Source organism: Cebus imitator, unplaced genomic scaffold (genome assembly GCF_001604975.1).
Source record: "Cebus imitator isolate Cc_AM_T3 unplaced genomic scaffold, Cebus_imitator-1.0 Scaffold45, whole genome shotgun sequence".
In the NCBI taxonomy this organism is placed as follows: Eukaryota; Metazoa; Chordata; class Mammalia; order Primates; family Cebidae; genus Cebus; species Cebus imitator.
In genome coordinates this window covers 12,915,501-12,930,629 of record NW_016107360.1, presented here as the reverse complement: position 1 = coordinate 12,930,629, position 15,129 = coordinate 12,915,501, and the positions used below count along the sequence as shown (strand labels likewise).

Here is a 15,129-nt window from a genome sequence, read left to right as displayed (position 1 = left end):
GTATTTTTCTGGACAATGCATAGAAGTTCTGAAAAAAAAAAAAAAATTTGGACAGGAGCAACTTAAAGCCTAAAAGAAGACAGCTTGTTGTGAAAGTCTTCATGCAATTGGTTGGATTGAATAAAACATGGGATAATTGTCTGGGTATGGTGGCTCCTACCTGTAATCTCAGCACTTTGGGAGGCTGAGGCAGGCGGATCACAAGGTCAAGAAATCAAGTCCATCCTTGCCAAGATGGTGAAACCCTGTCATTACTAAAACTACAAAAAATTAGCTGGGCACAGTGGTTTGCACCTATAGTCCCAGCTACTTGGAGGCTGAGGCAGAGTTCAATCACTTGAACTCAGGAGGCGGAGGTTGCAGTGAGCTGAAATCACACCACGGCACTCCAGCCTGGCAACAGAGTAAGAAGCTGTCTCAAAACAAGGGAAAATTGCATTGATGGTGCTCTTTTCCTTCATCTAAAGGGGTCTAAGGAAAGCAAAATAGGTAAAGTCAACCAATGCGATCTGTCCTCTGGCCCAATGTTGCAAAGACTGTTTCTAACCTGGACTAATCAGTATTTAGAGTGGGCAGGTCCACTTCTCTAAATTGAGTCTGCGGGCCCTTCGCCATTCCCCTGCCTACACTTAGATAAATGAGCAAACTGCTCAATTGGGATGATCTGAGCAACTCAATGTCAGCTGAGATGTGGGTTCCAGCCACAACTCTTCACTCACAAGTGTGTGACACTGGACTACTCCCTTCAATCTCCAGCTCTTCATCTATAAAATGAGTATATCAATAATTAGTGCTACTGCATTCCCACAGGACTGCTATGAAAATAAAATGAAATAACAATAGAAACAATTCCTTAAAATACTGAAAGGCTTTGCAAGACATTATTAATATTGTTGTGGCGAGGGTTTTAATTGAGTTGTTATAGCGCCTCTAGGGCTTCTGAGAACCCCCGTGTCCCTGTGACTACACCAGCCCTCCTCACCAAAGCACAGTGCCAGGGAGGATGGAGAAGAGGCACAGGGAAGGGGTCCATGGAAGGAGAGAAAGGTTTCTTCTGGGATACTGGGTATCTCCCTTCTAAGTTTATCTTTTTTTGTGAGACAGAGTCTTGCTCTGTCACCCAGGCTGGAGTGTAGTAGCGCGATCCCGGCTCACTGTAACCTCCACCTCCCGGGTTCAAGCGACTCTCCTGCCTTAGCCTCCCGAGTAGCTGGGACTACAGGTGTGCGCCACCACACCCGGTTAATTTTTGTATTCTTAGTATGGATGGGTTTAACCCTGTTGGCCAGGATGGTCTAGACCTCTTAACCTGGTGATCCACCTGCCTCGGCCTCCCAAAGTGCTGGGATTACAGGCATGAGTCACTACACCTGGCCTTATCTATTATTTTTATTGTTTGTCATTAGATAATGGTTATGATTGGAGGCTCAGAAGTCAGACTACCTGGATGTAAGCCTTACCTCTATCACCTACTAGCTCTGTAACCCTAGCCAAGTTGCTCAGCCTCTCTATACCTCAGTCTCCTCATCTGTAAAATGGGTATAATAACAAGGTCTATCTCGCAGGTTTGTTGTGAGAAGGAAAGGAGAGAGGGTGCATATCACATAGTAGTTGAGAAGGTGGGCTCTAAAGCCAGAATTTCTAGGCTCAAAACTCAGTCGCTCTGCTTCTCAGCTGAGCAAGTTACTTGCCTTTCTTTCCTCATTCAAAAAGTGGGGACAGTAATACACCTACTTTGTAGAACTGTTTTGTGGGTTGATAAAGTGCTTGGAATGTGACCAGCATACAGTAAACACTCAGTAAATACTGCCAGCATGATTAACAGTACATGATATGCATAAATGCATGTTAGCAGCTATTATGTATGATTGCTATTATTGTTGTTATTATAGTTATTACCCTGAGTCCTGGTTAGACTACTCACTGTCAATTTAAGGACACTCTGTAAAGAGCCCAAACTGTAGACTTTGGAGTAGATAGTTCGCCCTGTCCCTGAACGAATTCTATTCCCTAAGTGTCGCAGGCCCACTTGTCACCAGCAAGAACATGGGACCATATCTCACAGCAAAGCACTGAAGGGTGGAAAAGCCGACACGATGCCTGCGGATGGGTAACTGGACCTTCCGAGCAAACTGGCACACAGCTCAACCCTCCATTCAGAAGGAGCCACCTTCTTTTCCCATCAGCTTGGATCTCAGAGTTTCCTTGATCCTTTCAAAGAGTGGCAAACCTCAGTGCAAGTGACAAGCTACTGGGAGACACACAGAAACACTTACTGGCATCAAGACGGCGGAAGATCCTGGCATTGTGGGGTTGGGCAGGGTCCCGGGCATGGAGGCTGGCATGGGCTGTCTCTGTCTGTTGTGGAGATGTAGCAGAGAAGATAGAGAGCCTGGGACAGGCCTGGGAGAAAGAAAAAAACAAAACAAAACAAAACATGATTCCTGGTGCCCTGGGCCTGTTTCCCCAGTGTCTAGAACAGCAGGGACAACAATGTCACATGTGCAGCAGATCAGATCCACTGATGGGAAAGCCACATAATTGAGGATATTAGGGAAATAATAACAAATAAAACACAAGCCTGGCTTCCTTTGCTGCTTCCTAGTTAATATATCAAATTCCACTTCATTTCCTGACCTCTGTTATCTAACTGATGTTCAATAGAAACAAGTCAATGAGTCTCCTAAACTCTCACATGTTAGGAAAGGGACTTTGTGGTGAAATCCTTTTGTTTACTCAGAAATCTCAGCCCTCTGAAGTGTCTTAGAGCCTGAGATCTGTGTACATTTGTTTTAGTCACACTCTCCCACACCTCTGCCTGGAAGCCTGCCTGGCTTTGCTCTGGAAACACTTTCACTCTCTGGATTTGCAGAGCAAACTTCATTCATGAATTCCCAGCAGAAATCTGTTTTGACTTTTTCATCGTTCTCCACCATGAATGGAAAAAAACAAACCAAAGCAGCCAGATCCCGGGGCAGCCGCACAGCTGACCTTTCTCAGGGTGAGTCCGGAGCCCAGCCCCCAATTACCAGCCTCTCATTTCATAATAACGCGAGGTGTTAGGCTGTTTGATAGAAACTGATTTGGGCCTGACCTAAGAGACTTGGATAAGCACTCCTCAGGGGAGTATTGTACAGAGTTTGAGCTTTTGCTTCAATTTGCCAGAAAAAAAAAATTTAAGGGCCTTAAATTGATTTAATGAGCCAGAGAATGTGGAGCTCAGGGAAAAAGGGAATTATTTGTGTTTATTAAAAATGGCAAACAAGTGACCTCCCCGCATAAATTCTCAGTCTCTTCATGCTTTTGCTCTGGGGAGCTGTATAAATGTCAAATCATTAAATTAAAGACTTAACAACAAACAAACAAAATAGAACAAACAAACAAAAACCTCCCAGGACCTCTGAGTCTTCCATGTTAAACAACCTTACCCTGAGTGTTATACTAGAAACTAGTCTTCCAGAATTAATGCATTCTCTTAAGAGAGAAAGAACAAGAGAGAGACAGAGAGAGAGGCTCCCTCATGCTAAGTGCTGGGCAAAGGTTGCAGACAGAGATGTTCTGGGTAGGGCAATGCTTTTCTGTGCCTCAGAGGACGGCCCTGTCTAGTGCCCCCAGCCAGAGTAGGAGAATGAGCTGCTTCTCTGGAGTTCCTTTGGCTCCCATGAAGAAGTGGAAGATTGAGGTGGGGGAGAGAATGCCAACAGGGTCCTCCTTCACATGCCTGTTATAATTTCAAAGAAGATAATGTTTTCCACTCTTTTTGCTCAAGAGCTCCTTTGGAAATATGGCTAACCACCAGAGTCACACACATCATAGAAGGACTATTCATTCATTTATCAGTCACGATTTATGATCAGTTTAGAAAGGTGTTTATATGAAAATATAAAAGAATATAAAGAGCTCGTGACCAGCCTGGCCAACGTGGTGAAACCCCATCTCTACTAAAAATACAAAAATTAGTCGGGCATGGTGGTGCATTCCTGTAATCCCAGCTACTCAGGAGGCTGAGGCAGGAGAATCACTTGAACCTGGGAGGTGGAGGTTGCAGTGAGCAGAGATTGCACCACTGCACTCTAGCCTGGGCCACAGAGCAAGACTCTATCTCAAGAGAGAGAGACAGAATGTAAAGTCTTTCCACAGAGGTTATGCAGATGTACACAAAGTACACCTCGTGTTATTAGCAGAATGTGCATATGAGGAGATACACAGAGAGGCTAATGGAAGCAGCCTGTAACAATGAGGAGTGTTTTCAGATAAGCAGATGAAGTGCTATGGGTATTTCTGGACATGTGCTCTTGGATTTCTGGAGTACAGATTGACAATAAGGACTAGGAGGGCCTTTGAAAGTCCTTCAGCTTTTACAGATCTGGAAGACTGCTGGTTAATTGCTCCAAAATACCATGGCAGGTTGTGACTTCACTAGGTCTTAAAGTCTCACTCAGAGGTGGATAGACCGAGTCAGATGGGTATAGGATGTGGCTCAGTCAATCAAATTTGTTGATATCCTCCAGTCTGAATATTTTGTTTGGGAACTTTACTGAACAGAAAATGGTAGAATATCAAAGTATATAATGTTTAATCATGGTCAGTTCTTCTAAATCCAAGATAAATAATCTGAACTTTGTACTTTCATAATGAGAAATATTCGCTGAGAGGACCCCAACATATAGGTCATCCATCTGTCCATCCATCTATCCATCCATCTCAATAGATGTACAAAATACATCTATACACATATACAGCCTTTTACCATATGTTTGTATTCCCAGTCATCAGAGGGGAATGCTTCAAGTATACACAGCTAGGAACAAGTAATAACTATTATAGCAGAGACAGCTAAAAATCTTTCTTTGTATTATGATGGTTTGCAATATCATGCTCATGGGACAAGGGGCAACATATTATCATCATTTACATTCTGTCTCAAACAGGGCTTATTAAAAATAATCTTGTTCATTAGGTTTTTGTTTTGAGGTGTTCTTTTTAAAAAATAAACCAGGGAATCTCTCTGAACCTATTCTGGCTCAGGAGATTGCCCATTAAAAAATAAAAGTTAAAAAAATTAGAGAAACAGAAATCAATTAAACAATTTAATGGTTACTTGAATGGAGATGCAAAAGTAATTACACATAAAATGAGCTTTTATTCTTCCTGAAACCATGGAAAACTCTCAGTTATATAAATAGTTTGGGAATGGTATGTTTCACTTAATTCAACATTCTTATTAGGTAAGTTATTTCTATGCTTTGTAGAGATCTACCAGATTTTAAAGTATCAAGTATTTCCTCATTAAGAGAGCCTTTCAGGATACTGGATTCCCTTGGGATTATAATAATAATTTCCTAATGATACTGATCAGGCTAATTAGTAATGCAGAAACGGGAAAGGATTATTTGAGATCTCTGTATGTTTGGATTCTGAACAATTTTGAGGCTACTGTTCTACACAGATTCTATGAATCTCCCCCGCCTCCACCTGCCAAACCAACAGTTTTCTGTTTCTTGCTTGAATTTTTAACACTACAAAAACTGAAAAAAGCAAATAGAATGACCTGTGCTTACCCATCACCAGGTATATAAAGGACTAGACTGAGGCATGTAGCTACATAGGTACAAGAAACAATCATTTGTCCAGATGCTCATATCGTTAAAGTGAGAGTGCCACTGGAATAATTGCATTGTCTAATTCCCTTTGTGTATATTGAAATTAGGATTATTATTTAATATATTATACTTGCATAAAATTTTTCCTATTACACTTTAAGGTATTTTCTTTTCCCTAACTTCATGTGCCTTGAAACAATACAATGAGGTGGTTAGGTCATATTATTCCCATTTAAGTCAGGAGTATGCTGAATTTGGAGACATTTAAATTTTCCCAAGGTCACATGGGTCAGGAAAGCGAGCAGGGCTTATACTCGACTTGCAGTCTGGGGCCTTCCCCCTCACGCCTGGATGGCTCCCATAACTACGTTATTATTGATTTTTTATGCTAAAAAATTCACAGTTCATTTCCTTTGATATTCACACTGCTCCCTGGACTTTCTATAAAGCAGTAAAACCCTGTAATACTGCTAACGTGAGAATTCACTCATCCACATGAAATTACATTTTCTTCCTTTAAAACAAAACAAAACAAAACTTCCCAAACAGCACATCAGCTAGACTCTGAAAATAATATGGCAAATTGCAGTAAAGTTGTGAAAACAAAGACCCAACAGTCCTTCTCCAGTGCAGGCTTGTTGCCATGAGCTAATAATTCCAGACTTTGTGCAGGCCAAGCGTCCCTTTTAATAACCATATGCCTCTAGGTAAAGTATTCCTACTAAAAATTATTGAGGCATAGAACAAGGTAAGATGTGTGAGCTCATGTTGGATTGTTCAATTACTAAACGGAGTCCTGCAGCATTAAGAGTTTTCCAACTTGACAGATTATTCCTCTTTATACACTTATATAAACATAGTGCTTATGGTTGAAATCTATGTAAGCTTTTCTTTCAATTAAAATGTCAAGGATGACAGACTGTGTTTTCACTGTCCTTAGCAGAATGATAGGCACCACAGCAAGCGATTTCATGTCCTCATTCCCCGCCCCCCCCCCCCCCCGCCGAAGGATGTTTTCCTGTCTAGGGGTGTCTGAAGAGCCAGAACTGTGTCTACAGGTCTTCTGTGCCCTTGGGCAAGCCTATCCTCAGGCGAGTGCTTTGGTCTGAGAGATGTGAAGGGGTCTCTCCATGCTGCTCTCCTTTCTCAGGTCTTCAGAAGATCTGTGGCACAATGGGACTATCTGTTAAATTTTCAGGACAGATACATCTGCCACGTATCTGGCCAGGCAAAGGAAACAGGGCCAATAAGGAAAAAAAAAATAGGTTAGAAAATCGGAAAATATTGACCAAAAGCAGACCATAGGCCAGGCACAGTGGCTCATGCCTGTAATCCAGAACTCTGGGAGGCAGAGCTGGGTAGATCACTGGAGCCCAGGAGTTCGAGACCAGCCTAGGCAACATGGTAAAACGCTGTCTCTATGAAAAGAAAAATATACAAAAACTATCCAGGTATGGTAGTCTTGGAGGCTGAGGTGAGAGGATCATTTGAGCCCAGGAGGTGGAGATTGTACTGAGCCGAGACCACACCACTGCACTCCAATCTGGGAACCTGGACAACACAGTGAGACTCTGTCTCAAAAAAAATAAAAAAAAATAAAAAAAAAGGAGTCCATAGATATTGAGGAAATGTTGAGAAAAAATTTAAAAATATTAACATAAGGACTTGGTGGAGAACAGCATTAAAAAATGAAAGATTCAGGGAGCAGGAGGATATCCAGATGCCACTGTTATTAAAGTTATTGACTGAGGGAAAAGACTTTCTTAACTTTTGGGTTCTCCATTTCATCATCTTCTAATGAACAGATGAGACTATAGGTGTTCTCAAAGGCCCTTGATATTCTAAAATTCAGATTTCAGGACTTGAAAATGAGATATTCTTAATCCAAATAAATTATAACTTCCATCATGATAAGGGTATCTTACACTGCTCACTGCAGCATCCACAGTGCTTAACCCAGCACCTGGCACACAGTGGGTGGTCAGTGTCTCCATTCAGTGAAATCAAGCCAGTCCAGCTTGGTTCTTAATATCAGGTCGGGTGCAATGGCTCAGGCCTATAATCCTAGCACTTTGGGAGGCTGAGAAGGGCGGATTATGAGGTCAGGAGTTCGAGACCAGCCTGACCAACATGGTGAAACCCTGTCTCTACTAAAAATACAAAAGTTAGCTGGGCATGGTGGCAGGCACCTGTAATCCCAGCTACTCGGGTGGCTGAGGCATGAGAATCACTTGAACCCAAGAGGCAGAGGCTGTAGTGAGCCGAGATCGTGCCACTGCACTCCAGCCTAGCTGACAGAGTGAGACTCCATCTCAGAAAAAAAATAAATACATTCTATTTTCTTTCTTTTTTTTTTTTTTTTTGAGATGGAGTTTCACTCTGGCTGCCCAGGCTGGAGTGCAATGGCATGATATCGGCTCACTGCAACCTCTGCCTCCAGGGTTCAAGCAATTCTCCTGCCTCAGCCTCCCAAGTAGGTGGGATTACAGGCGTGTGTCACTGCACCTGGCTAACTTTTGTTAGAGATGGGGTTTCACCATGTTGGCCAGGCTAGTCTCAAACTCTTGACCTCAGGTAATCTGACTGCCTTGACCTCCCAAAGTGCTGGGATTACAGGTCTATTTTCATAAAGAAAGAAAATAGTTAGAATAATCAAGTAGAAGGTTAAATAGAAAGACAATATTCTTAGCTTCCTTGGTGGGTAATAACTACATTGTAAAATGGATTGAGGTGTAAAGTGGACATGGGCCAGACTACCTAGGCTGGAGCCCTAGCTCTATCACTTACCAGCTGTGTGACCTTGGGCAAATTACTTGGCCTCTTTGTGCCCCAGTTTCCTCAACTGTAAAATGGGGATGATATTTATCTCATGATACTAAATGAGCTGTTGAATCTACTAAATAAAGTGAGCTACTTTTGTTATTATTATTCTGAAATACTGATCAAGCAACAGGTTAATCACCACATTCCAATCAATAAATGATGGCTTTCTGTAAAACACCCATCTTTAGCTTTAAAGTACCACAGTATAACAAATATAAAATGTCCAACACTGGCTGCATGTAAGATATTTCTACAAAAATCCATCAACTTTAGATTTCCAAACCCTTCCACAGAGGCAAATGAACTTCTCTCACCCACAACTTCACAGAACTTCAAAATGATTTCACATTATTTCTCAGAAAAAGCCCTTGAAAATATTTCCTCAAAATGGAACAAAACCAGTTTCTCAGTGTCTTGTTTTTCCTTAAAACAATGACAAAAATCCAACAGAAGCAAGAATTGGGGACACAAGAAAGCTGCCTGACCCATATTTTAAAAGACGTCTTATTACCCATATCTTTTTGTGAATGAGCTCATGCTCTAAACCAAATCTTACTGTAAGCTCCTAAAGATAGACAGCAGATATAAGATTTCCCCTTTTAACAAATGAAACAAAGAAGTAGAAATATTTAGCCCTAGAAAAGCCATAAAAATGCCAGCAGACTCAATTAAAACATGTATTCTCTCATTCCATGCTTTCTTAGGCTCCATGGAGGGCCTCTGGCTGAAGATCTGGGATTTCCCTGCAAGAATTGTTTCCCATCTGCTTTTGGTGACATAGCATGCTGAATGTACAGGAAGATAATTTTGCCTTTGCATCTGTAGCCTAATCTCTGCCTCTTCCCTAGCCCCATCCTGTCCTAAAACAGCCACTGTCAAACAGTGAATGCTCTAGCTTATCAGGGAAACCAGTAAGCCCCCCTCCCTGTGACACAGCATGAAGAAGCTCCAGGACCTTGCACCATCTGGCCTCTGACTACCTCTCTCGCTCATTGCTCTAGGCTTGGTACACCTGCCATAGTGATATCCTTTCACCTTCATGGAAGCACCATCTTCCTTCCTGCCACAAAGCCTGACATATGTCATCTTCACCACCTTCTCTGGCCAACCACACCAGACTGGAGCCCTTTCTGGAGTGCTCTCCGTATACCCAGTACATTTCTCTAGTAATATTTGCCACTATTCAATCAGTGAATCAATCAGTCACTCATCAAAGATCAATTAAGCACTGAATATGTGTCAGGCTTTGTGCACCCTCACATTTTAGAAAGGAAAACCAGTTTGGCCAGTTAGATGATTTAAATAATAATTTATTTACACATTTCCAATTGGTGCATATACAATGATAAATTAAATGTGTTCTGTAGGCTCTTAGAGTGTACCATCTTAGCTTCCTGATTGTAATTCATCAATGATTTATTTTTATTTTTTAGAGATGGGATCTTGCTAAGGTGCCCAGGTGGGTTTCAAACTCCTGGGAGCAAGAAATTCTTCTGCCTCAGCCTCCCAAGTAGCTGGGACTACAGGCACTCACCAAAGCATCTAGCAATTCATTGATTTTGAGTAATTTTTAAGAATGTCTCTTCTCCCAACTAGACAATAAACTTCGTAAGTCTGCTATTATGTTTACCTTGTTTACCGTAGCAGATATTTCTGAAACTTAAGAGAGTACATGGTACCTAGTAGGTGCTTCATAAATACGTATTAATGAAAACCTAAATATCAAGAATCAGTCTGACTAACAATGAACATTCCAGGAATCATGTTTAATAGATTATCTTCACTGACTAATGAGAATAAATTAATTGATTTACGAGTCATAAGTGAAACTCCATTTTACATTAACAGCTTAATACAACTCATTTCTGTTCTTGAAAAGCATAAATGGTTACCTGCAAGGTAATGTGTACTTTTTATCAGCACCCCTTAAACTCAAGCTTTTAGATGAGTTCTAGACCCATTTGTTTTCACATCAATTAAATAAATTTCCATTTGAAATTACATTGAAAAGGCCAAGAATAATTCAGGAACACTCATCTGTCTCCAATCTACATTATGTTTGAAAAATTGGATGCCTGCCCTGCAATAAGGTTGTACTTTAGCATGCTCAAAGCTCTGCGCAAGGAGGCACCAGTTCCACCCACACTGTTGTCAACTAAACATCTCATTTCTGCTTTGCACGGACTTAGGGATATTGACAAGGGCACTTTTGGATCGTTATCACCAGGGTGTTGGAAATTAACTTTACCACGCAAGGTAAATTTGGGCCTCCTTTTTTATCAATTTGGTACTACTGATGCCTTTATTTTATGGATGTAGTATCTGTTATTTTGGAAACGATAACTTTTTTTTTTTTTTTTAAATAAAAGCCGGGATTCAAGAAAGCCAATGGTAGTAATAAAACATAATATAGCTAACAGAGCTGCATCCTGCTGGAGCCTGTGCCCTGTTTTATAGCATATACTCTGCATCTACTTAGGCGGAGGGGATGTTTACTAGGGCTTTCAAGTGTTTTAAACACAGAGAACATTAACAGGAGGGGAGATCCGAATTTATGATCATTCTTTTAAGACTATTAAATCGACCTTTTTTTGGCATCTTTAGTAACTGATTTCTGCACCATTAATCTGAATTAGTCATGCAGTCAGCTTGATTCATTTATTAACCAAAAACACGGCTGGACTGTTTCTAATGTGCTATTGTCAGAAAAAAATCCGTTTTCAAAATCTGATTTTTTTTTCCTTGTAAAGAGCAAAAGCTTCTTTACAAAAACCTTTCATTAAAGACTCTAAATGCCTAAGTTGGCTTTAGCCATAGGTCAGACTTACAGACATGAAGAGATGGCTTTTCAATCAGCCAATAACTTCTCAGTTGCATCAATTATTCATAAAGTTACACTTAGAAAAGGCAAGTAAATGCAGATCAAATGATGAAATAAAAGATGATTTTGAATGCGGCTCAAATAAATGCTGTACATCTGACCAGCTGCGAAAAAAATATCCTCAGAGAGACATCCCTCTCAGTTAAATTTCTTTCCGTTGTGAGTTGTTAAAAAGATTCCTCTTTGCCTCATAAGGACAAATAAGCAGCCCTCTGATTATGAGTCTTGTCATTTACATGTGATTGCTGCTTGCATTCATTCTCCATAAATGAATAATTCATGAAAACATTCACTGGCGCACTTGCCTGGGTATTCTGTAGAGGCAGAGAGCTCCCTGAGCTCATGGCCACAGGGAGAGCCCCACCCCCATTCTGAGCTCTAAGTCAGCAATTCTGTTTAGGTTTGAGCTTGTCAGTTAGCGTATTTTAATGAATAATCTGTGGTGGAATCCACACCTAGCACAGTCCTCCACTATCTATATTCCAAATAGATGACGGAATTTTGCAACTGAATGACAAGAGCTCCAGCAGCAAGAGACTTCCCTGAAAACAGAACTCTTGCGAAAGATCTATTGGATCTTCCGGGCATCCTCCGCTCATCCTGGGCCTTCTGCAAGGCTCTTCGATTTGCTGCTGCCCTCACTCATGCTCTTATCCCACCTTTTCTCGAATCTCAAGGCAGGGTCTCTTAGGCACTTTTCAAATATCTCTCCTGGGAGACCCAATTTATGACACCCTCCACCCAGCCACTTGCCAGGATTATTTCAGCTCTTTACAAGGCGGAGCTAGAATTTATTAGCTCCACGATACATTGGCAGGGAGGGATGTGTTGGTGGCCCAGAGGGAGTGGTTTCCAGCAGCTGTGACTGCATGCATGGACTATGCAACCTTGGGTTGCTAAAAGCCTGATTTCTCAAGTTCTATTCTTAATGATCAAGTGATAGCAGTGCTGAGAGGATCACTTGTTCTCCAAGGAAATGCAAACAACGAAGGGGCACTGCCTAACAAGGCTGAGCAAACTCTTCACTGGGTTACATCCTAACAGAGAGCTTTGGGCTCTCGCTCTATCACCGCACTGATCAACCAACCAAAAACCCTGGGCTGAGAGTGTGGATTCCCAAAGAGATCCTTGTCAGGCATCATAGGGAGAAAGGGGAGGTGCGGAGAATTTGGAGAAGGTTCCAGAAAAACATAAGAAAACACTAAAAACCTGGAAGGGAAGACTTAAGGGGAAAAGTAAAGGAAATAAGACATGGTTAGCCCATGGGAGAGACGTAGAGAAGGCTGGCAGGTGATGATGATGATCTTCAAAGTTCCAAATTACTATAATCTGAGAATGGTCACCATCTAACTTCCAAACACAACTGAAGCAGAATAGTAACAGTACATCAGGAGTATGTGGGATTTAACTTAGAAAAAAGTATCTCCGAAGATCAAATAGTGTAAAACAAACGGCTAAGGTTTAGAAATGTCCTCTTATTAGGCTCTTAAAAAATAGATTTGTCTCTGTCTGCCTTGGTTTCTAGGGAAAAGGAGGAAGAACTGGCAAATGTCTTGGCGTCCTAAATTAGGTCTATTACTTTCACTTATTCCAGTCAGACTGGCGGGCAGAAATGATAGAGATAACGCTGACTTCCATCTTGAACCAGGAAATCCAATAAGGTAACCTTGTGGGGCCGACAGGCACACGCTGTATGTAGCCTGCCTCCTGGCTCTGCCACCACCCAGGAGAATGTGATCTTTGCAAGGCATCTGGCTCCTCTGTTTTCCCAGTGGCAAAAACTACGTGGCTGTAATATCCACGTCACAGGTATGAGGGCATGAGGATGACTTGAGACAATATTTTGAGTGTGCTTAGTCCTTTGAAGATGATCAATGAATAATCTATTTAAGAGATGAGGGATCTGCTGTAGAAAATACAATTAATACAACTGTCATTTTAAAACACAAAGTAAAGCTACATTGTTCTAAATTTGGGGGTGAAGCATTTGGGGACAAGACCCAGAAACACCAGCCTCTCTGAGGGGTATGAGTGTTTCCTCCATTACTGTGAGTCCCAGTTATTCCCCACCCTCTTCTCAGGGAAGCCAGCTTTCTCTCCACGCCAGATCCCTTACAGCGGGTACCAGTCTCTTTCCTAGACTGAAGGGAGAGTATTTGAGAGCACTGAGCTTGGCACACAAAAGGAGCCCCACAGAGGTTGCTTGAAAGAATTAATGAGGTTACCTCATGGCCTACTATCTCTTACTTCCTGGCAGCTATGCCCCTATGTCACATCCATGACAGGCAGCTTTCTAAAGGCCATGATAACTTGAAACACTATCCTGATTTCTAGGGACAGTCAAGCTACCATTGGCTTGAGCAGAGGGCATGGGGGAAGGGCAAAGTTTCTAGGAAACTGTGTGCCCTCTCTTGTGCAACCTTCCCTGAACTACCTTTCAAGTTCTCCCACTTTGCAAGAGCACTTATCATGAAGTAGAATTGATATTAATCTGAAACACTTAGTAAAATAGAAGCAATAAAGCTCATAATAATGATACTTGGCATGTACTTTACACTTTGCATTCGAGGATCTCAGATGGCTTTTCAACCCAGCTTGGCTATCTTCCAAACTACTCATGGACTGGACACACAAGCAAAGACATCAGTAAGTATGGCTTCTTTGTAGACAGAATTGATTCCATCATTAGGTTCTGAGATTGACATTGTGTCCAATCTACGTGCATAAAAACACCTGCTACATACACAAACAGCCACAGATACCTACATCCTTAAAGGCAAAAGTAATAAGAAGATTTTTTTATTTTTTCAGACGGAGTTTCACTCTTAAAGGCAAAAGCTTATTTTGTTATTTTTTCTATTTTTTGAAATGAAATGTCACTCTTGTTGCCCAGGCTGGAGTGCAACGGCATGATCTCGACTCACTGCAACCTCTGCCTCCCGGTTCAAGTGATTCTGCTGCCTTAGCCTCACAAGTAGCTGGGATTACATGTACCCATCACCAGGCCTGGCTCATTTTTTGTGTTTTTAGTAGAGACACGGTTTCACCATGTTGGTCAGGCTGGGCTCGAACTCCTGACCTTAGGTGATCCACATGCTTTGGCATCCCAAAGCACTGGGATTACAGGCGTGAGCCACAGTGCCCGGCCAAAGATTTTTTGTCTCAAACACATTTTTGCCTGTATTCACAGGAGAAACCATGAAACCCAGGTTTACATTTTAATAGGCTTGTTTTATTTTGATATTTCTCTCAGCCCTCTTCTCGGGGTATTTATAAGTACAATTGAAATGTTTGTGTCTGTTCGTTAAAGGCATGGAATTTTAAAAGGCTTACTTTTCTTTTAAGTTCATTCTAAAGAATATTTTGTTTAGGTTTAAATGATTAGTTAAAAGCCACACAGGGGGTTATATAAAGTGTTTCTTCTAAGGTACTTTCCCCTTCCCTGGTGGCCCTGCATCTCGCCAAAGACAGTGACTTGCTCAGTTTCTCAAATTATTCCTCAGACAGTCCTCTTCCTACTTGCAAACAAATGTGGCATTTGGGGTCTCAAGTTTAAAATGTAATTTGGTATCATTTCAGATGCTTCCTACAGCTTAATAAACATCTTCCCCAGAGAGACTTGGGGTCTGATTTTAATTTGTGGTAGGGTTATGGGCACAGTAAACGTCAATTTCAGCTATAGACAGTAAGTCCCTAATATAAATAGAAACGGAAAGTGACTGAGAGTACACTTAAAGAACATGCAAAACATTATGCTTGTTCACAGGAGGTAAGTGTTCCCCCAAAAATCCCTTTGCTGGTCTGTCATGATAGCTTGGCTTT

At 41.5% G+C, this 15,129-nt stretch overlaps 1 protein-coding gene across 5 annotated transcripts in view; it reads right to left on the bottom strand.

Annotated features, from left to right (window-relative positions):
- CREB5 (cAMP responsive element binding protein 5) overlaps window positions 1-15,129 on the bottom strand; it is a 421,520-nt gene that overhangs the window by 103,123 nt on the left and 303,268 nt on the right. For all 5 annotated transcript variants that reach the window (XM_037737933.1, XM_037737934.1, XM_037737932.1 and 2 more), the window contains one exon: window positions 2,277-2,403. In XM_037737933.1, the coding sequence (XP_037593861.1) occupies window positions 2,277-2,403 (127 nt within the window). The remainder of the gene's footprint in view (window positions 1-2,276; window positions 2,404-15,129) is intronic.